General features: G+C 38.8%; 1 protein-coding gene across 1 annotated transcript in view; it reads right to left on the bottom strand.

Moving 5' to 3' along the window:
• Positions 1-24,510, bottom strand: part of PLEKHA7 (pleckstrin homology domain containing A7) — a 171,783-nt gene that overhangs the window by 61,253 nt on the left and 86,020 nt on the right. The window contains exons 4-5 of the mRNA XM_064452616.1: positions 17,902-17,985; positions 6,526-6,637 (exon numbers count right to left, since the gene is read on the bottom strand). Of these exons, the coding sequence (XP_064308686.1) occupies positions 6,526-6,637; positions 17,902-17,985 (196 nt within the window). The remainder of the gene's footprint in view (positions 1-6,525; positions 6,638-17,901; positions 17,986-24,510) is intronic.

Here is a 24,510-nt window from a genome sequence, read left to right as displayed (position 1 = left end):
GCGGACAGGCTGGAAGGGGTCCAGAGAAGGGCCACCAAGATGATGAAAGGACTGGGAAGCTGCCATATGAGGACAGGCTGGGAGAGCTGGGTTTGTTCAGCCTTAAGAAAAGGAGGCTCAGAGGGGATCTCATCACCACGTACCAGTACTGAAGGGGTAGCTACAAAGAAGCTGGAGACTCCCTTTTTACATGGAGTCACATGGAGAGGACATGGGGGAATGGACACAAGTTGCTCTTGGAGAGATTCCAATTGGATGTGAGAGGGGAATTTTTCACATTGAGGACAGTCAACCATTGGAATAATTTCCCCAGGGAAGTGGTTGACTCGGCCACGTTGGGCACCTTCAAGAGTTGTCTGGACAGGGTGCCGGGCCATCTTGTCTAGACTATGCTCTTCCCAGAAAGGTTGGACTAGATGATCCCTGAGGTCCCTTCCAACCTGTGATTCTGTGAAATCACGAAGTCTAGGTAATGGTTTGTGTTCTACTGCAACCTCAGTTTTGACTCAGATGGACAAAACTATTTCAAAAACAAACAAGTAAAGCATATCAGTCTGAATAAAGACAGCAAGAATATCTGGATGAAAAATCTGCCTGTTCTTTTCCAATCTCAGCACAGTTTGCTACTGCAATTGCTTTAGAAACCTGAGATGCACAAACCACCCTTACAGTTGCTCCCCACTTCTCCAAGGAAAGAGCTGTCCAGATTCACTCCCTGTCTCCTTCCTATAATACCTCCTTTGTCCTCTCAGCTGGTCAGGGTACTGATTCTCTGTCATCTGCAGACAAACAGCAGTCTGGAAACGAGCACATTTGTCACATGCAAGGGATCATATAATAGAAATACCTCAGCATGCGGCTTCTGCCAGTCAGGCAACATGTGGACTAGAAGACAGCATAAATAATAATGAACTATGATAACATTAAATGGATTCTGTTAATTTTTAGGCCAGGCTTTACCAACCTGCACTAAATTTCACAAATTTCAGTAGACATAAACACACATCTTAATGCAGGATTAAGATAATAGCAATAATAGCAAAAAGCAGTAAGAAAAAAAAAAATCCACTTTTCCTTTGATACTATAGCATATAAAACAGCAATGTAGATGTAACACTTATAAGGAGATATCAAAGGGCAAATTTTACTAGGTAGTTTCCCTGAAGTCTGACTACCAGGAAGCAGCATGCTGCTTGCTTACAGCTCTGCTGAGAAGTCAGGTGAGCTGCATGTCAAGGTCATTTCTGTGAAACGTCCTGACAGAGGAGACAGGAAGGATGCCAAGTGTGGGCTTTTCCCTAGGAGTGACACCTCAGTGACAGTCTGCACAAGATTTACCCGTGGCCCAGGGGAGCACAGGTGATCACCTGAGCAGCCCAGCCATCTAAAGCAAAGCTAAGAAGCCAGGCTGTAAACAGCAACAGGTTTCTGAGCAAATGCCCCTGCCATTCAGCTGGCAATAACCAGTTCATGGTAAAAGCCAGGTGAGGACGGTATCACCGAGATCTCCCAGCCACTTCTGTGACATACTTGTGCTAAGGCACTCAGCTAACAGGCTGCAGAGCACTAGCTTTGTGCAAACGCAGTGTGTCAATTACAACCATGAAATCTCTCTTGGTACTCACTCACAGACCTACAAGCAACACAGTCTGAGACTAACAGAAGGAAGAAATACAACAGGCATTTTGTGTTCATTATTGAAGCTATTTCAAAAGATAACTGTGAACCTGTGTCCAAATATCACTTCGAATGAATACACAGAGATGTATCATGAGGACAGCCAAGGTCTAGATGATCATATGATCACCAGGCCAAGCCATATATGTTTTCTCTTAAGAAAAATGAGAAGTAATCAAGTCAGTTGAGATTTTTAAAAACTGTTGCCAAATGTTAGACGCAACAGCTACATTAAAAGGATGATGAAAAATGATGAGGCCCAAACTGTTTAAGGCTCTGAAAGTAAAAAATATATGCTTTGCACCTGAACAGAAAACAATTCACAAAATGTACAGAATTGAGTTTCCTGATTTTTCTTCCTCTTATTTATCGTAGAAAGGGTGGATGAATGGAGGAACAGTTGAAGTATAGCTGATCTAGGCTGACAGCAGGGCTTAAGTTTGATTTTTTTTTCATCAGATCCCCTGTCAGCGATCAAGCACTTTGATTCTCTGACTTTGTTTTTCAAAAATGCAGACCACATTGTAGAAAAGTCATCCTTGGACTTGGTCAAAAGACCAAAAAATTTCAATTACATGGGAGGGGGAAAAGTTTTTCTATGACTGTGTATTCTATATCAATACAATACCCTTAACAGAAACAAAAAAATCATTTACGGTGCTTTATGTAATTAAAATTTTCTTATCACCTGTAGTAATAATCATCTCATTCTGTTCTGGAATAAAACAACGCATAACAGATTCTGAATATCAGGCTTTGCTTCCACGGGCTAGAATAAAAAGTTAGTTTAAAAGAAAAGGTATATTTTTAAAACTATTTGTCTGTACTGCAGTAGTCTTTTCCTAGCTTCAAATATTCTGATATTATTGTCATGTGTTGAAAAATGCAGGTCAGAGCAGCTGCCTGTTCCACTGAAGACAAAGTCGTCACTTTTGACTTCAGTACATTTGTTACGCTGGCTTTTTTGTGAATGACTCGTAAGTTTTTGCAAAAAAACAAAATGTCAAGACCAAAATTTTCAAATCCCTTTTTCATCACTGTGTCATCTTCTTCCTTACAGTAGCCTCCAGCTGAGAAGGAAAGTTGCTAATTTAATTATAAAATGTAACTTTTTTCTTTTAAAACTGGACAATAAAAAAAATTCAGACAGCCTTTCATTTGGAACAGATTTTCTAAATAGCAAAAAGGAAGACTCTATCTTGGTAAAAATATGCTTATATAGATACACGTAAGAGAACACGTAACTTTCCATCTACAAGGAATTAAAAACAAAAACAACCCAAACAACAAAAAAACACACAGAGAAACCAACCAACCAAAACCCAAATCCAGAAAACAAAAAAACAAACAGCCCAGAAAACCTCACCTGTTTAGGTCATAAACTCTTTCATTGAAAAAATCACAATGTTTCACTAAAAAATGAACTCACAAATCCTTTCAGTATCTCTAAGTAAATTAGACAAAATCCTTATTTTTCCAATAGCAGAAATTGAAACTTTCAGAGATTCCTGTTCTTAATATTGAGCATTCATTGGCCCTGAACTAATCCCTGTGTTCCGCTCCGCATAGTCCCACAGAGCTGGCACAATCGCATACCTGTCACAATTACCTGTTTCTCTCAACTGCTAGACACATTCTTTATTTACCTCTTGTAATCCTCACCAGCTCATCTTGGAAAAATACTAGCACTATAAGCATCATCAACAATTCAATTACTTCTCTTGCCCAGAATCCATCCAAAACACACTCTCAAAATGTAGATGGTAATAAATACATTATACTACTCTCCTTTATGCTTCTGACTTGGCCATATTGCTACTGTGTGGCGCAGTAACATTTACAAGCTTCCATTCACATCATCAGATGCTTTAACACACTAAATTCCAAATGTACCTTACTCTCAAACTGAATCAGACCTTTATTCCTCCATATCCTTAATTTTTAATCAATATTAACCATATTACAAGCCATTTCTAATGCAATTGAATTGGCTATGAACACGCAGATCTTTGGGAGAGAGAACGACTGTGGTTTATCAGCATGCCCTTTTGCTTTTTATTCCCTCAACTCCATAACCCTCAAATTTCAAAAGGAAAGTAGACTGCGTTTGGTCTAAAGTCTTCCAGATGACTTATTCAGACAGTGCCAGCATCAAAATGGTGGGGCCCACCCCAAGAATCTATGTGCACTTCTGCAACACTGCCCATCTCAGGCGACTTACAAATATATTTATATGCACATCAATAAAACATAATGACATTTCGATAAGTATAAGTCTCATTTTTCTTCTTCTTTCCAACACGTTCCTCTTGCTGTATACTGTACAACTGACAGTGTTGGACAGAACATGTGAAATTCTCTTTCCAAACAATTGCTTTTTATTTCAGAATTCTTATTCAATTCAACCTCAGACTTGAGCACTGCAACCAGCAAGCCAGAAGTCATCATCTCTTTCATCTTGAACTGAGAACGACAAACCTGCTGTACAGTTGGCAGCTTACCTTCCCCCTCTACCCCAAATGTAGCAATTGTTAGCTGTCAACCTTCTGCAGAAGAATCAAGTGGAAAGCCATGTACCCGTTCCTGCACTTTCTGATTTGGTACTACTTCAATGTGCATAGCTCTATACAAAAATCAGTTTGAATTAGGCCAGGATTCCAACACTAAACCTACACAGTTCTGTGATGGCATTTGCAGGACAAAATTATGAAAGCATTTCATAAAAGATAATAATTAGCTATGGCTAGCTAGAGACCTTTGCCATGACAAACAGAACATGTCTCTGGCTTCATGATTGTGTCTCAAGTCTGCATCTGGGAACTTACGCTTTGAAAGCCTGATTATGGAATTCATGGAAGAAAGCATTTAGAAACAGATAAAAGGATCTTAAAATCTACTTTCAAGATGCCTAAAATCAACCTCAAAATAGAGGACACACTTTACAGCTTTTGTTCTCATTGCTAGTTTACTTGAATTAATTTTGTGTTAGGCTGTGAAGGAAGTTAACAGATCTCCTTCTGACTCTACAGAACAAAACCAGTGATTTCAAGCCTGGAAAAGCATGCAATGATGAAACGAAGCGTATATATAAAAGATGATGATGGTTCTCTGTCTTAAACTCCAGTAAAGTATTTATTGAGGGCCTGCAGCAGGATGGATCTTATATAAACAAACTTGGTGGAGAAGAAAAGTACAGGCAAGCCCCCTATGAGACCTCTATTCAAAGCCTAAAGCTGCCATGTATTTAAAAAAAAAAACCCACACCTGGGAGCCTGCCAGAAGCATGCGTGGCCACTGGACTGCAAAATAAATAGAAGCAGGGACCAAAAACAGACCAACTGAAGTTTTGGGAGGTGTATTCTGGATATTCTCCAAGCTGTGATGGAAAGAGCATTACCCTCACCTACAGCTGTGTGGTTCTGATGTCTCCAGTGAACTAGCCTCTAGAATGAGGGCAGCCCTGTACGTTGTACCCAGTCACCACCTTTGATATCACTGTTTTGCAAAGCCTGGTTAGATCAGTGCAAACACATGAAAAACTGAAGCAGTTGAAGGGAGCCAGTGCCAGAGAATGCATTCTTTTTGGCAGAAGTGTGATCCTGGGTAAGTTAAAGCCAACCGCATCACTGGAGAAATCCCCAGCTCAAAGCAGAGTATTAGGTCCCTATTAAGTTTGCTGGTTTTAAGAGTGAAAAAATGAGCCTTCTCCCTCTAATGCTGGCTTAAAAAATTCAGAATAAGGACAAATACAGTAAACACAAACGCCCAAGTACGTGAGTTCAACTGTTAGAATATCAAAAATAAATGTATCAAGTAATGCAGATAACCTAAGTTTACTGTTTTCAGTGATAATTTCAACTAGCACTTTAAAGATAAATGTATTCTTGAGATTTGACACATGACAATCTTTGTGTTGGTCCAATAAGCTATACGCTTTGGATGAAAAAAATATTTTTTTTCTAGTGTTTGGGTTTTTTATCGTTTCATGAAATTATTTTCATCTTCTCCAATATTCACCCAAGAAATTCAAAACATTAGAAAAAGGTTCTAAGTGATTCCAACTCAACAAAAGTATCTTTGCAAACAATTTGGCAAAGTCCTTTCTTCAACTCAATTACTTAACAGGCTTCACACTTCCACATTAAAAAAAAAAAAAGCCTGAGAAGTTTAAAAACTACAGTCAAAGTTAAGAAATCTATCTTATCTCTGCTAATTCTTCCAATATTGTTTTGCTTATTTTTATCCAGCCCACTCCCATTCTCACTGTAGTGTAATTTATTATAAGGTCAAAGCAGCATAAAAATAGTTGGTGATCCCTCAAGTACACCATTTTATTATATTTTGTGCAATAATAAACACAATCCCTTCATCAATGCCAAATAACGGATTCTATGCGTAAACTGCATTGTTTGTGCACTACAGTGATGGCAGAAAAGTATCTAAGTTGTTACTAAGAGGAGGAACAGCAGTAAGGTTTCATGGAAAACTAAGAACTGCAAATAACGATTCCTGGTATTCTGCAGCACTTATTGCCATATACACTGGACTATCAAAAGACTTGCTGGAATACGAGTAATACTTCCATTCTTAAGAAGCCTCTCAAATTTTACATGTCACAATAGTCACTATTTTTCAAATTATCATTCAACACTGTCATGTGGGGATATGGTACTCCTACGCTGTAAAAAGGTTTTTGCTTGGGTATAAGATATTACCTCTTGTTTGAGGTAACTTATTAGAATTCCAGGCTAAACCCACGGTCCTATTAAAATAGCATTTAAAAAGTTTCAGATTTAAAGCGACAGAAGTTCTAATCATCAAGCTGAAACAATAGCCTTTTTTCTTTACCTTAAAGCCAGGTTTTGTATCAACAGCAGATGTAGTTACTGCAGTGGACGTTTCACTGACCATGCTTGAAGGTCTTTGGTTTATTTGTTGCTTGGACATAGATGAATTCTGTCTAGAAGACAAACAAAAACAGATAATCTAAAGCATATTGTTTCAAACAGTCAGCTTTGCCTTTTTATATTTAAGATTCACAGTGAGCAAATGAATGACAGACTAGTCAAACACCTCCCATGCAACTGCAACTTCCTTTGCACCACTCCTATTATTTTGATTACAGGTATTTCTCAAGCAGATGCTGCCAGTGACATCTGATGATTGGTATTTGTCAATGTGGCAGGGGGAATAAACCTGCCAAATTGTAAATCCAACAGAAAAATCAAGATATAACAAAAAGCACTCAGAGAAGATAAGGCTAATGTAGAGAAACTAAACTGTGCCCAATTTAGAGGCTTAGCTGCCAACATGTGGAAGAGCCAGTACTGGGGTGGGAAGCGTAAGAGCCTGCACTTTGCAATAACAGGCTTCCCATTTAAAAACAAAGTGAGAGTCTTTCACTAACTTAATGTTAGATCTTTGAATCTGCCCAAAATATGATTCATACTACAATGTGAAGTATTAAAATACCTTTTAAGTGAACTGGTGTAATGCATAGCAGATATTGTTAGAAGTAAATAACTTCTGAGACATAATAAGATTCAAGAAATCTTGATAACTAGCTCAGATGCTGATACCCATTTAAACCATAAGTGAGATCAATCCTACCATAAGAACCTGTTCAACAAGTAAGAATTCAGTACAGTGGCCCAGATGAAGAAATGAGAGGATAAATGGAAGTGCAAAATCTTGTGGAATCCCATATGCATGTTATGAAGAGAAGACTCAGCAGCCAAGCTTGATATCAAATTGTGAATTAAACCCACAGGTAGTATTTTCAAAAATCATTAACAACAGTTTAGCAAATTGTATTTTAGGACCATGTATCAATACAGTTACATAAGAAAAAAAAAAAACCAAAAAACCCCAAACTATTAACAACTTATGATTCTCCTTTTCGCATCTCAATAAGTCTCCAAAACCATTAAAAAAAAAAAAGACAAGGCACGCAAGCCGCACCAAACATTACTGTTGCTACCACTGAAATTCAATCCAATTCTGAATGAAACAGAAAACAGTAATTCTGAGCAGTTATCACTCAGAAGAACAGAGAAGACGACTTTGCGATTGTAGTAGCTCAACAGAGGGTTTAACAGAGGACAAGGTGTTTGCCACCACTGCTCTTCCTCAGTTACAGCCTGAACAATTACCTGCCCAAAAGCTTTTATAGTTGATTTGGTGGCAGGGAAAGCACATTTTCCTATTTTGTGGCCACAGTTTCAATTACGCTTGCAAGGAAGGAACGCAACTTTGATCCCATTTCCTTTATGCCTTGCTTATGTGGCATAAATCCCTTCTTTCTAGCTTTTTTATCTAAGTTCGGGTCCAAGATATGAGAACAAACTACAACAAGATGCTAAAATCCCTGGCCAGTCTTTAATGCATGAGAGCTTCATCACATCAGTTTGAGTCAATTTGCTTTATCTCTTATGGGCCAGCTATCCTACTTCAGCATTTAATCACCTTTAGGAATATCCAGTTTCGAAGAGCAGATTAAAGTGCTTCCCGTATATAACGCTGCCTGCCTAAGCTATTTCTGTTGGTCAGACAATCTTATTATCTGCTTTTGACTCATCCTCATTTGTTCCCTTTCCATTTCATAAACTTTCAAAACAGGTAGAAAATGAAGACTTACAATGCGCCCGCATTTTACTTGCAAAACGGTCTTACTTGCCTTTTCCTAATATTCACTTATCAAAAAGGTTCTATTTCCCCGCTCAAGGTAACTAAACAGAGAACAGGCATTTCAAGGAGGGAGTAACATTAACAGACATGTGATGGTCTTCTGCATTGCCTTCTCAAAATGAATCTAAAGTATTAGATTTTATATCATTAAAAGGGCCACTAGAAATGAGCTGCAAAAGTATGAAAACAACACATATCCAAGGTAAATGTTTGGCCTTAGAAGACAAAAACTTTCTCTTCTTCCTTGAGGTGTAGATTCTTTACAATGTCTACACCACAAACTATTGAGTTTTATACTGTAGGACAGTCACATGATACATGTTATTTTTGATAAATATGATACATTCAGAAAATCTGTAGGCTTTCCAGACTATAGATAATCTGATTAGATTATATTTATTCATTTTATAGAGTAGCTATTTCACAGAGATCTAACTTTCTCAGGAAAGACAAAAATGGAAAATAAAATTTAAGTTTCAACAAACTGGAATTAATTTTTCCAACAAAATATTTCCAACAAAAACTTTAATATAAAAAAGAGAAATAACCCCAGAGGAATGGCTTTAATGTACCAGTGAGGGTAGGCAAACTCTGAACAGATTTTCACTATTCCATAAGATACTGTTTCACAGTAGATTAAACATAATACAGTTAAAAAATAAATTGTAGGAGAACTACAGAGGAAGATTAGCTTTATACATTTAACAAGACAGTCACTATCAGAAAATCATAATGCGATACAGAAGAACAAATGCATAATTTCTAAGCATTTATAATTTGGCTGTTTAGCAACTTCTCTCCCACTTGCTACTGAAAACAATCCCTGCCGATAAATCAAGCTTTCCTTTTCTACTAGTACCAAGATTAATTATGAACTTCAACTGGGAAAAGAACAAATTCACAATGAGAAAAATGTTTTTTAAAAAAATGTGAGGTTGTTGCCCTGTGGAAGAACTCACATAGCCAGCAAAGGAGATGGTAAATACACCGAAAGAGAAAATACATTATTATTCTCCCCAAAAAAGCCTTTGGCAGCAAACACCAGTGATCCAACCTTTCTGTACGTAAGATGTAACAGAAAACACCAAACAATACTGAAAAATAATTTAAGTACTCTTATATAGTAGTCCAAGGATAAAATAGATTTGCATGAAATCAGAACATAAAGAAACTCAAGTATTCAAGTCTCTTAACAACTAGTTAATATTCTCACTCTATTTTTAAAAGCAAATAAAATATGCAGAATATGCAGAATTACCTGAAACATCCCAGAATGTTAATGGAGTTAACACTGGCCTAATAGTGTTTACAGATTAATCTTTAAAAATAAGTGACTATAGCATTAACTCTGTGCCTTCAGAAACATTAGTTCAGAATCACTATTACTAAACATGTTTGATAATACCTGTTTTTCAGGACATCCCATTCTGTGTTCATGACACTGGTTTTTTGTCTATTTTCAGGATAGTTTTCTTACTGCCTCCCCTAGGTGTGTGCATACACATGCAGAATTGCAGTATGTACATTTGGAAATCTAGTGCCTTGTAAATCTTTTTAAAATACTCAAAAATAACACTCTATATAGCATCTCCTGCCAAGCAACTCCCTGCTCTACTTAAATAGTACTAGTACATCTACAGAAATCACATTTACCAGCTAAAAGAATTACATGGCCAATACCTGCTTGATTTAAAAACAAACAAACAAAAAAAACACCCCACCACCCAAAAAACCCACTGAACACGAAAAAAATTATTACACCAGTAGCCCATATTGAAAATGAAATACTCACGAGAGAACACATTCCTTTCCTCTAAAGGATCACAAAGATTAGTCGACTTAGAAGATCCACATTCATACCAGCAACTAAAGAAGTTTATTTTGTTGAAACCAAACACAACACAATAACATCATGTCAATTTAGTTTTAATACTAGTAAATCTCCTATTCAACTAGATAAAAAATTAACTGTCTTAGTATTTCTATACATGTAAACACGGCAGATGTTTATTTTGGGGCTGTTTGAGCTTCCTCCTTTCTCTCCACCTGATATTTTTGCTGCTATAGTAACCAAATGCAATAGACAAGATGGCTCTCTCCCCAGAGGAGATACACAGGCTTTATGAGTTGCACAAAAAACAGGCAAAAAAAGAGGGTAACACTCATTGGTTTAAGCTCCTATTATATGCATATAGAGTATCTATATTTCCACATATGTAGATTCGTGGAAACATAAAATGGTTTGGGTTAGAAGAGACCTTAAAGATCATCTAGTTCCAACGCCCCTGTCACGGGAAGGACACCTTCCACTAGATCAGGTCACTCAAAGCCCCATCCAACCTGGCCTTGAACACTTCTAGGAATGAGGCATCCACAGCTTCTCTGGGCAACCTGGTCCAGTGTTCCACCACACTCATCGTAAACATTTCTTCCTTATATCTAATCTAAATTTACGCTTTTTCAGTCTAAAGCCATTACCCCTTGTCCCATCACTACATGTCCTTATAAAAGGTAACTCTCTAGTCTTCTTGTAGGCCGCTTTCAGGTACTGCAAGACTGCTATAAGGTCTCCCCAGAACCTCTTCTTCCCCAGGCTGAACAACCCCAACTCTCTCAGCCTTTCTTCATAGGAGGGTGCTCCAACTCGCTGACTATTTTCGTGGCCCTCCTCTGGACCTGCTCCAACAGCTCCATGTCTTTCCTGTGCTAAGGGCTCCAGAGCTGGATGTAATACTCCAGGTGGGGTCTCACCAGAGCGGAGTAGAGGGGCAGAATTGCCTTCCTCGCCTTGCTGGCCACGCTTCTTTTGTTGCAGCCGAGGATACAGCTGGCTTTCTGGGCTGCAAGTGCACACTGCCAGGTAATGTTGAGCTTCTCATCAACCAATACACCCCAAGTCCTCCTCAGGGCTGCTCTCAATCCATTCTCCCCCAGCCTGTATTTGTACTTAGGATTGCCCCGATCCTTATGTGGGACCTTACGCTTGGCCTCATTGAATGCCATGACGTTCACACAGGCCCACCTCTCAAGCCTGTCAAGGTCCCTCTGGATGGCACCCCTTCCCGCCAGCATGCCGACCGCACCACACAGCTTGGTATCATTGACAAACGTGCTGAGGGTGCACTCAATCCCACTGTACATGTTGCCAACAAAGATATGAAACAGCATTCGTCCCAATACTGACCCCCAAGGAACACCAGTCATCACTGGTCTCCACTTAGACATCATGCTGTTGACTGCAACTCTTTGAGTACGGCCATCCAGCCAATTCTTTATCCACCAAGTGGTCCATCTGTCAAATCCATGTCTCTCCAATCTAGAGACAAGGATTGCATGTGGGATAGTATTAAATGCTTTGCACAAGTCCAGGTAGATTATATCAGTTGCTCCTCCCTTATCCACCAACGCTGTAACCCCATCATAGAAGGCCACCAAATTTGTCAGGCACAATTTGCCCCTAGTGAAGCCATGCTGGCTGTCACCAATCACCCTATTTTCCAGATGCCTTAGCATAGTTCCAGGAGGATCTGCTCCATGATCTTGCCAGGCACAGAGGCAAGACTGAGTGGCCTGTAATTCCCCAGGTCTTCCTTTTTTGCCTTTTTAAAATGGGGGTTATGTTTCCCCTTCTCCAGTCAGTGGTAAGTTCACCAGCCTGCCACAACCTCTCAAGTATGATGGATAGTGGCTTAGCAACTTCATCCGCCAGTTCCCTCAGGACTCACAGATACATCTCATCAGGTCCCAGGGACTTGTGGACCTTCAGGTTCCTTAGATGGTCTCAAACCTGATCATCTCCTATAGCGTGTGGTTCTTCATTCTCCCCATCCCTGCCTTTGCCTTCTGCAACATGGGCTTGAACACTTAGGCAAGTCATTGAGTACCTCAGCCTTCTCCATATCCCAGGTAACTACACCTCTTGTTTCCTTCTGGAGAAGCCTTACATTTTTGCTAGTCTTCCTTTTATCACCAACATTTTCTTGCTGCCCTGGCTGAATTTAATTCTGTCAGGGCTTTAGCTTTTCTAACCTGATCCCTGGCTGCTCAGATAATTTCTCTGTATTCCTCCCAAGCTACTTGTCCTTATTTCTACCCTCTGTAGGCTTCCTTTTTGTGTTTTGAGTTTGACCAGAAGCTCCTTATTCATCAACACATTCCAGGAATTCCCAGATTGCTTACGCCTTACTGTGTTGCCCCTCCAACAGATACCAGGTTGGTTGGAGGCCCCCATAATGTCACAGGCTTGTGAACATGAGGCTGCTACTCTCTGTCTAAAGAAGGTCTCATCCACTGGTCAGGTGGCCCGTAGCAGACCCCCACTGTAATGGCACCTGTCCCTGCCCTCCCTTCTATCCTGACCCATAAGCTCTTGGTCAGCATCTCATCCATCCCCAGGCAGAGTTCCATGCACTCTGTCTGGTCACTGACATAGAGGGCGACACCCCTCATCTCCCCTGCCTGTCCTTCCCAAAGAGCCTCTATCCTTCCATTCCAGCACTCCAGTCACAGCAGCCGTCCCACCATGTCTCTATGATGCCAATAAGATCATAGCCCAGCAGGTGTGTGCACATCTCTAACTCCTCTTGGTTATTCCCCATGCTATGTGTATTTGCATAAAGCCATTTAATTTGGGCCCTCAATGAAGCTGACTAGTTGGAGTGCCTGAAATTCCTTTGTGCTGCTCTTCAGGTGCTCTCCTGCTCACCTGTGATCCTTCTCCAGGCTCTGGGTATCTATTGCTAGCACTGGCATCAAACTGGCAGGAGTGGGATAAATTGAGGTTCCCCTCCCCCAGCATCTTTAGTTTAAAGCCCTCCTCACCATCTTGGCAAGCCTATGACTGAAGATGCTCTTCCCCTTGTCTGACAATGGACCCCATCAGCCCCCAGTAAACCAGACTTCTCAAAGCAAGTCCCGCGGCCTAAGTAGCTGAACCCCTGGCTGTGGCACCAGTCCTGTAACCATTTGTTGATTCGCCAGATTAGACTGTCCCTTTCATCCCCTTCCCTTTGGCTGGGAGGACTGATGAAAAAACTCTGTCCTCCAGAGTCCCTTAACACCACTTCCAGGGCTCTGTAATCCTTCTTGATACTCCTCAGACTGCTCCTGGCTGTATCACTGGTGCCCACATGAAACAACAGCAGCAGATACCAGTCAGTGGACTGTAGAAGACTTGCTAGTTTCTTGGTGACATCCCTGATGTGAGCCCCCAGTAAGCAGCCACCTCTCTAGAGAGTACATCAAGGTGGCAAATGGGTGCCTCCCTGCAGAGCTGTGAAGCAGTTCTGCAAGGGCGCCTCAGGCTTCAGGGGAAATCTCTTCCTCCTGCTGGTCCTTGCCATTGCAACTGTTCATTCTTCATTATCTTTTTTAACTTTAAAGTACTATCTTCTCATTTGCAAACATAATACTACCACAAATATATTGTAAAACTTCTAATATACAACTACTAGTGTTTAACAACAGATGCAATTAGATACACTGCTGTCAGTTATTTGAAGAACTTATTTAAAGAAAGACAGAAAAAATCTCAATATTACACCCTAAGTAATTCTATCAAAAATTTTGAGAAATGCGTGTATAATGATACGGTTAAACTAGATCTAATACTTGTCCAGCAGCCTCATCCCCAACCTCAGTTTTCCATTGGTTGTTTAAAAATAGTCCCCTTGTGGATTAAGGGTTCATTAAAAACATGAAAGTAAAGCACAGAAACTAAGATACAGTTATTAAATGGAGCGACATTATCAAAGGGACTTCCCATACAGCCAAGGTGTTGAAATTATTTACAGGTGATCCTGAAAACTGTGAGATGACCAAGTCAATAGTGGACAAAAATTAATCTGGACAAAAACTGAAATGCTGGTGGGAACAGATAGAAAAATAATCTTCAGATATGAGTAACTATGTGATAAAATGCCAAACCGAGTTCAGTGTCAACAACAGAAAACTAATTCAAAGAAGGCAGAAATTAAAAACATCTCTGCAGCTTTTTTAGCTCAAAACAAGAGTGTGTTTAATCTTAGCAGAATGACTAGCAGCAAAGTATGTTAAGAATTATTAGGAAAGGAATAGAGAAGAAAAACTATAATTAAATATTATTAAAAAACAATGGGCTTATACACTGAATCTATGCATTCAGCTATAATAATTGGTCACTCCATCAGATAAAAGACAAATCTAAAAGCCTGATGCTGAAAAGGTAGCACTCAAGCAGGGCTACTGAAGGGTCCAGAACACGTCCCACACACTAAGTGACCAAAGCTTCTAAGCTTGGAAAACAGAATGAGAAGTGGGGATTTGACAGTGGTTGCAGCTAAGAATGGGTTAGGAAATAAGGAATTATCATCACTGCTTCTCAAAAAAATCTAAATAAGAACACCTTTAAGAAGAAAGAATATAGCCTAAGGATCAATAGACAATGTAATTTACAAGTAACAGGTTCCAAGCAATCCTCTCTGTTTTTAACCTCCAGTTACAATGGAGTTGAGGAAATCAGAGTTTGGCTTAAAAAGCAAGACTGATGTGATATTGTTTAAAAGGGGAGATGCCTTAGGAAAAGGTTAGTGAAATACAGTCTCAGCCTTCTACTGAACGTATCTAGTTCTCATTTGGTTAAGTGAGGCAGGGTGTCTGGTTCATAACTGACTCAATCAAACTAGAATTACATCATTTGTTGACATCATTTTCCAAAACTTCTTTTCAATTCTTCTTGCCAGAACATTCCTTCCCGGATGAGAAATGGCCAGAGCAGTCCATACATTCATCATTTCTAGATTACTGTAAATTACTTTTCTGATATTAAATGTGCCCTTTTAATAGATATGTTTGTTGCAGCCTGAACCAGTTTGTGCTTAAATCTCCCCACTAGCCCCCAGTAAACATCTGGTGACATCTCCTGGCTTTGGCCCTAATCTTAAATTAAAATCAACCTGTAAGTAATAAATCGCGTCACAACAGCAGGGAAGAACAAATTGCCGTTTATGAAACCCTTAAGAGTGCTACTACTTCAGACAGGATTCTTCAGATATAGAAGAAAGTACTCTTGGTCAAAAGGATCCCATGAAGGAAAGTTTCCACAGACCATGCAAATCCAGAGACCATCTTTCCAACTGCATCCTGTTTGTGAAAGTAATTTCATCACAAGATACAATCTACAACACTGATTGCAAACTAATACACGATCAACAGCACTGATTCCATACAAACCCCTGATGCCTGAGGGAAGAGAACTGAAAACACAGCATAGCCCCTTTGCTGTTCCTAGGCCTAAGGACAGGGAGGTGTTAACAGCTCCTTTGATTTCAGCAGAGACATCCATGTATATCAAAGTGGATGTAGTTCGACAGGAACTCAGGTATGACAGTGATGAACAGCATCCATGTAAAACCTACAATGTTGAATAGAAGCAGTACAAAACTAGGGACATCAGAGCACCCCACACACTTGAAAATGACATCTTTAAAGTAATTTGAACTCCTATATTAAAACCATCCACTTTTAAAAACACTTCGTATGTACTTCAGGCCAATAATAAAGCTTAGAAAAATGTTCTCGCACAGACTGTTTCCTGAGCTATCACTACAAACCCACACTCCTCTCTGTATCCCCCTAGCCATTCCCTCCTTTTAGAATAAAAACCACCTGTCTCTCAATTGTAAGATAATTTTCCCACTTTTGATACCATCTCAGTGTGAGTAACTGAAGTCTAGATACAAGTTATGCCTGTTCATCTGACTGCCCTCCAGATAAACACCTTCATTTCTCTTCCAAAAAAGTTTCTAACCTATACAAAGGATCACCAAAACCACGTGCCACCAGCAAGTTGTTCTTTCAATTCTGCTCTTAATATTTTATCCGCTACTACTATTGCAAGACCAGAAACAGCCCGGGGAAGAATGACTAATCCAGGGAGGCACTCTAAAGAGTTCTATCCAAACACCTACACATGTACATGTTTCCCTTACACATGTACAAATTTTCTATTAAATTTGATCAAACCTTTGCAATAGATTAAACAAAAACTAATTAACAGATGGAAGCTGGAACACAGATGCACAGTGGCTGTCATCTATATTGTCTTTGAGATTTACTCCATTGTAAGATACCTATTCTCCTCGCTAAATGACTTGAAGCAGTTTGTTTGCATGCTTGTGTGGAGCCAAACCCCCGCTGAGCAGCAAGCCACCCGCATACCATGTAACACCTGGGGTGACCTCCAGCTCAGTAGCTATCCCACAGTCTTTGTACCTAATCACAGGCCTCTCCCACACACTGCAAAAATATGTTCAACCTTCTATTTCATGCTGGTTCTCAGCACGGGCCTTGACATAGGATCGGCCCTTGGATTTGCTTTGGGCTTGGGGGAAGGCAGCTGTTTAGTTGGGGTTTTTTGCTGGCGTTCTGTTGCTATTGTTGGTTTTGTTTGGTTGCTTTGTTTTTTAAGCCATATGAGAAGCACTGCTCAGGGCTGTACCAGAAGCTCTGAGCAGAGCACTGTACAGTCACGCTGTACTCCTCCTTTCCTCTCCAAGTCCACAATAGAAGGCATTGCCAGAAAAGCCTCAGTCTCCTGGGAGTCTCGCATGGCCCTTCTCTGGGCCTCATCCTCTGAATCCTATACTGCTTTAAATAAGATGTAAAGCAAATTAAGTCTCTCATAATTTGAAACATAAAGTGTTCAGGATCGTGCAGGCAGCCGCACAAACCACCACATGCAGGCCATCACAGCATGATGCCCAGCCTCTGCGATGCATGAAGGGCTAGAGTCTCCTTAAAACTGTTGGAAGACTAGGCTGGAACAGGAGAAGCTATCTGCTGTTGTCCCATTCCTCTTGCCCTTTGGAGTGGTTTTAGAAGAGATGTAGAACTTTCTTCTAGACCTTGTCTAGGGAAGATACCCACAGTCATCTCACTACAGAAGGGATTGCAGGAGCAATCTAGTTTGAACACCGGTGTGAAGACATGCATTTCTTCTTTTCTTTTTTTTTTTTAAGCAGAAAATCAAGACAAAGCGTAGAAATTAATATATATTATTCTGTTTCTCTAGAATAAATAGAAGAATGCCTAACCAAACATTTTTCAATAAATACCAGCCAAAGACAGGGAATGTAGAAAATCTAAAACATAAGAAAACCAAGGATTTGCAATGGAAGCTAGTAATATTTTGTATATTTCAATTTCAGTACAAACCTTCCAGTTTGTTCTAAAGACATTTTACATTTATGTTCTGCATATTTTATATTTATATAACGCTGAAGCATTAGCATTTAAGTATCCTATTTATATTGTCTGTATTGTTTATTTGGTTTATTTTTCTTTGTTTTTTAAATATTTGGTAAAGATTTTCTCTCAAGCCCTAACGTGGAACAGTACTAGAATCAAAAACGTACTATCACAATGAGAAGTAAACTTTTAAGCATAAACCATCTCTATCACATTTTTGCTACAATACCGGAAGAACTGTCAAACTACTAAACTACTGTAGGTAAATATGTTACTTTTTATATCTCTTGACATGGGTATAAAACTACTTACTCTTCTCGCAAAATAAATTCAATATTTTCTGGAGAAACCTGTCCTGTCACAGGATGTCTAAATGACGTGGTCTGCTGATTATGGCTGAAAGGAAAAAAAAATAAAAAAGAAAAAAGAAATTAATATTGATAAACTCAGTAAAATATCTCTATTATCTCTAAAAGGCAGAACTGTTTATATTGATGCTTTGCTGCTACTACTCCAGAAATGAAACGTATTTCCTAGGTACTTTTGAAGCCAGAAATGTTTTCAGCTCCTTCCTGCGTTCTTGTTGACTTTGCCAATGGCACACTGTACCATTTAATTATTAAACAGGTTCATGTTTTAAAAGTAAACTAGCTGCAATCCTTACTTAGGGACACACACTTGAATTTATGATTACTTACACCTGACTGTTACCAGATTATTTAAACATAACAGAAATTAAACAAGATAAATTACTGATTTGTATTTTTGTAAATTTCACAGAACAGAACCAGTAAGATAATTTAAAATGTTGCTGGTGATGAAAACACCAGAGAGAGATTTTGTGGAAGCCATTTGTTGCATGCTGTTTTTCCGCTAGAATGGTATTTTTTCAATTATTTTTCTTTATACCTCCATGCACAGGCTCATATATAACCTTAGTTGTTCTGTTGCATGGCCTGTGTAAAACAGTATAATTTAGTATTTCATCTGAGTTAAATTAAAATCGGGATTTTCTATCAATTTTCCCCTCCGAGTACTATCTAGATCCTTCACTACCCTCTATGAAATACTGTTATCCATTAAAGACAATTACTTTATCTTGTTTCAAGAGAAGCTGGAACTCTTCCCTCCTCCCCAGAGGAATTAATTAATTTGAATTAATTGTACAAAAACCACAAGACGATTTCTAGAGAGTCTCATGCCTACTAAGCCTCATATTCTGCAGCCCTGTCCAAAGAAGCAATCTATTAAAAAATCACAAATCTTAAAAGGAATAAGAAATTGGAGACCTTATTTTGAAATCAGAAAGATCGTGGCTGAGATGCTGTTAGGGAGCCTTAGAATTAGAGAGTAATTAAACAAAAGCTCACTTCCTTAAGGCTCTGAATTTGTATGGGTTTAGTTAAGAACATGTAGGTAAACAACATCTAAAACTAAAATTCCCATAAAATGCAGCAAAATATTAACACATTGTGCGTATACTGAGAACAAAAAAAAAAAAAAGGCCAATAAATGAATTATACATCAAAGAGCCAAGAATGAACACTTTGTCCATTTTTTTAATTTAAAGATTTGGGGTTTTTCCTCCAATAATGCCCAACAATTTCTGTTCTTACAGACTTGATCCGATCGTCTAGCCCAGCAGGATGTCCCCCCAGAAAAAGAATAAGGCATAAAGAAATATTTTGGGGTTTCAAAGTAATGAAATTCCGAAGAGGTAACAGTCTTTCTGTAAAGCAAAGGGCAGCTAAAAATCAAACAGCTTATGCACCAATAACTTTAAAATGTAAATAGCTCAGGACATGCCTTGACTTAAAAGATAAAACAAAACCAAACAAAAGCCGCTACCAAAAAAACATCCCAAACAAAAAAAAATAACCCCCAAAAACCCCAGCAACAAAAAATCCCACAACCAAAGTCACAAACCACTTGTGCTAAGTCCCTCTTGGACCATGAACGGCAGAGGATGTCTTCTGTGTTATAAACTTTTCAACCCTTTTTCAATATGCCTTGCTACAGGAGGTCACATATAAGGGACCAACATAACGATTCCAATGACAAGCTGAAAGCTGTGACAACTTATGTTACACTGAAAGGACTTTTTCAAGCCTTGCCTACTACAAAAATTCTAGCCCTACAGCCATTAAAAACTGTGACAACGTATTAGGCCATCAACTACCCCACAGCACCAGCACCAGCGTCCATTTCCTAGAGTGGTGCGAACTGACCTCTGCTACAGAGGTGGGCCAATGAAGTACCTTTGCAGTTCCTATCTCTTCATTTTTCCAATGAAATCAGAGACCAGGAGAAAGCATTTCCAGTAAGCCTGCAGTGTTAATATCTACAAAGCAATCATGATCTTTTTCTCACAAAAGGCCTGAGGAATATTGTTTTCTGAAGAAGCGGGTTTACATGAGCTTATATTCTAATTTTGAGTATCATGCCAAGAAAGGAATAGGAACTTGCAGATGTCAAAGAAAATAATAAATTAATTATAACAGTAACAAACTCCATTTTTGTCACAAATCTCGACATTTAGCTTTAATCTTAAAGTATTTTCTTTTAAATCATGACTGAAACAGTGTGTTTAAACTTTGACACTTAGGCTAGGACTGCTAGCAAAAAAGCAAATGCACAGTTAGCTTTAAAAATGAAAGTACATTGACAGCTTTATTCTGTCAGCAAGCTCTCATCTGCAGCCTTTTAGTCATTAATAACTCACTCTACAATTAAGACTAAGAAAAAGGACTATATTCCAGAAACACCCTAGGGTTATTTAGGAAATTAAGTTACCCATTATATCTAGCACTTTTACAAATGTTTTATTATTTCCGACGGAATAAATTCACTAGGCCTTCTGAAGATGAATTACTCCTCTGGCTGTAATTAAAGAGCATGGACTAAATATTACCTGCTAATAATAAAAATTTCAGCTGAAAAGTAAACACTTCTTAAGTATCTGAGCAATTGCATTTTGGGACAAGTTTTGCACTTCGAATAGTGAGAGCAGGGAAACAGAAGGCTAGTCCCATTACTACACAAAATGCAGATAGTAATTTCACAGACAAGGAGAAGACAAACAAAACCAAGACTTTCTGCAAATCTGCAGCTCCAGTCCTTAGGAAGAGAGGAAGACTGGGAAGAGAGAACTGAAATCACTGCCAGTATCGATTAGCTTTGCAGAACACCGTGGTTTATTTGAATTTGAAACGTAAGAGTTTAAGTGTTTTGCCTCATAGGATTCATTAAGAATAAGCAATACTTTTCAAAACAACCCACACAACAGATATCTAATTGCTGTTGCAAGGCATTAGCTAACGGGGAGATTTTTGTCCACAATGAGAGCAGTCAAACATTGGAAAGGTTGCCTAGCAAGGCTGTGGAATCTCCATCCTTGGAAACATCCAAAATGTGGCCTGATAAGGCCTTTAGCAACCAAATCAAACTTTTTAGGCTGCTTCCAACTTCGAGGCTGGTCTGGCTCTAAACAGAACGGGCTGGATCTGATTGGGTCCAGAGGTTTCTTCCAACCTAAATTATTCTGTTCTGTCATTCTCTGCTGGTCCCTCCATCTTTCTCTGCAAATATAATTTAATTCTTACAACTCTCTTGAAGCTTTCCCAGTGTTTAAATAGATATACTACAAGAAAATTAGCAGTACCTCATTTTGATTAGAATGAGAGATATTGTAATGTTAGCTTTTTAGATTTAGAACACAATTTTTTGTTGTTGTTTTCATGTCCTTCAAACATTTGCTCAACAGTAATACCTGTTTACACAATGATAACAATAGCGTCTCCAGTGAGAGTGATCTAGTGAACTTGTTGCAGTGAAAGTTCTCCTTCCTTTTGAAGCACAGACTAAGAAAAGGCCTGGCACAGTTGTTCTTCACACACATCAACTAACCAAGGCTCCTGGTAGTTAATCACCTGTATTTCCTCCAAACAGCAACTGATAAATGCATTTCTATTGTCCAGAATTCCACCAAGTGTAACAGGCACAATAAATAAACCTTAATAAAAGGTCACGATACACCGCCCTACTCTTCATGTCCCTTTTATTCTTTTATCACTAGAGAAAGACTTAATACCCCCAAAAAAACTGGGAAAGGATTATGATGCTTCACCACATGAATTCCGAATGCCGTATAACTTGTATTAGTACAATGTCACACATTTGAAATGTCAAGCCAACTTTTCTAGTAACATTACGAATTTTTTGTGTTACAAATCATGGCATTTTCCTGGCAATCATCTTCTAATTTTAACAGTTTTGTATTATTCTGATTTTATGCAATTACTGATCAACAGAACCCCCAAACTAAAGCAAGTATGAAAACATGAAAAATCCCCATAAAAATTACATTCATTAGCATCTACCACTACCATCATTACTAAATTACACTATAGACTACTAAATATAATTCTGAATTTCAAATTTACAGAACACCATTTTCCAAGGCTTGCTGTTGGTTTGTAATCGTTAAGATTCAGACTTTTCATAACAGAATCACACTTCAAACATTGGTTCTTTGAAATTAGATACTGCAACACATATTCTACCATTTCACAGCATGCATACGCAATATTTATAAATGTTGATAGTCACCCACTGTCTTAAGGCTGATGTACTACAGCAGTTTAGAAAGACTCAAGACCTTCAAGATGTAAACAGTGTTAATACACCTGGCTAATATTAGCCACACATAAAAGCATGCTGCATGAGAATCTAATATAACTTCTAAGTTAGCGCTGGGTTCAGGAGTGGCAGGGCTGGAACCAGATAACCTTACAAACTGGATGTTGTTTATGATACTACGGGTGGGTGGGAGTGCAGACAGACAGACAGACACTGATATCCTTTGATAACACCTTACTGCTTGCCATCAGAATGCAACCTAAAACATTTCTCAGGTATTGATTAAGCAAGTCTGCAAATTTCATATTGCCTATCATTTGTTTGCACTAACCTAACCAACAGTATGATGAAACTTAGCTGATTTAAACACAGGAAAACCACAAAATTACAATCCAGTCTCCAATCCTATAGCGTAACTGACACAGACAGGCACTTTTGCCTGCATGGATCCTTTTGCAGAACTCATAATTAGCATGTCTTCACCTATTATTACTTCTTTTTTTTTTCAATTCATTTTGTATTCAAGTCAAAGCCAAGTTTTAATAATTAACTTTTGGACATGGCTGATGCTGATGACCTTTCATATGAAGTCAAGCAAATTTATAGATTGCCTCTAGAGCAATTTAAATGCTCAGACAGATGAATCTTGAAATGTGTGAATCAACTACCGATTGAGCCTACCTAACATTAACAACAAATTTATAAGATGCCAGAAAAAATCATGCTATCATAGGGCAGACTGTCCTATAAATTATTATGAGCCATTTCTACAGTATTTATCTTCCATGTAGGCTGATCCCTTTACATTCACCTGCAAGACCAGATAAACACAAACATCTTTTATTGGAAGAAAAATGCAGTGTAATACAGACATAATTTGGAAGAATTTGGAATGATACCAACTAATTGTATTACACAAGCAATAGCACCCACTACAAGCTGATACACATAAAAACCCATCTTTTCAAGACACTGAACATTATCCACAGTTTGAAAAAGTTGGGTACCGCCTCAGAGTAGTGGTAAAATCCTTGCTCCACTGTAATCATTGTCTGGGAGACTTTCTTAAAGTCAAAATTTCACCCTCTCATGAAGTTTAATTAGCATCTTAACCTATTAACTATTACGTAGAAATCACAAAGTAAAAGTGATTCTCTCAAATCTCATATCCTCCTTAAAACTACAGCCTTGAGAATTCGGAAGTGTTTACCTATTTAGTCAGAATACAGTAACTGTCAGTAACTTTCTTGACCAGCTATGTCTGTGACTACACTCAGTCAACACAAGAGCCTGTGCTTATAGAGGCAGCTAAAGGGACAGCTGGCATGACATCAGATTAGATCATATTTTCACTTCTTGTAAAAGCTTGAAGACAAAAGTTTGAAACTAACAGTTAAATGGTCAGTAAACCAACAGACATGCTCTCGTGTAGTGTCCTTCCTTCTAACCTAGCTCGCTAACGATGAGGTTAAATGGGAACCGCAAGTTTCTTTGCAACTGAGTCAATATTTTTTTCTGTCTTGATGAACTACGGAAGATAATTTATACTGTCCAATAGTAATATCGGCAGGAAGGATTTTATTGTTAATTAACATCCTTTTAAGAACTGATCTAATAAATCAATGGTAAACTAATACGGAAAATGCCACAGAATCACTACAGATATATTCAGTCATTAAAAGAACAGATAGAAGGATGAATATACTATCACATCACAGAATGTCCTGGTTTTGGCTGGGATAGAGTTAATTTTCTTCCGAGTAGCTGGTGTAGTGCTGTGGTTTGGATTTAGCATGAGAATAATGTTGATAACAGACTGATGTTTTAGTTGTTGCTAAGAATTGCTTACACTAGATCAAGGGCTTTTCAGCTTCTCATGCTCTACAAACTGAGAAGGCTAGAGATACACAAGAAGCTGAGAGGGGGCACAGCCAGGACAGCTGACCCAAACTGGCTGAAGGGATATCCCATAACATACGATGTCGTGCTCAGCATATAAACTAAGAGAAAGCCGGCCAGGGGACTGCTGCTCAAGGACTGGCTGGGCATCCATTGGCAGGCGGTGAGCAAATGCATTGTGCATCACTTGCTTTGCATATTCTTTCATCAGTATTGGTACTATTACTACTATTTTATTTTATTTCAATTATTAAACTGGTCTTATCTCAACCCATGAGTTTTCCTCACTTTTTCCCTTCCGATTCTCTCCAATCCCACTGCAGCAGGGGAGTGAGCAAGCAGCAGCTGTGTGGGAATCGGTCACCAGCTGGGGTTAAACCACGA

Source organism: Phalacrocorax carbo, chromosome 5, assembly GCF_963921805.1.
Source record: "Phalacrocorax carbo chromosome 5, bPhaCar2.1, whole genome shotgun sequence".
NCBI lineage: Eukaryota > Metazoa > Chordata > Aves > Suliformes > Phalacrocoracidae > Phalacrocorax > Phalacrocorax carbo.
This window is presented reverse-complemented; position numbering and strand designations above follow the sequence as displayed.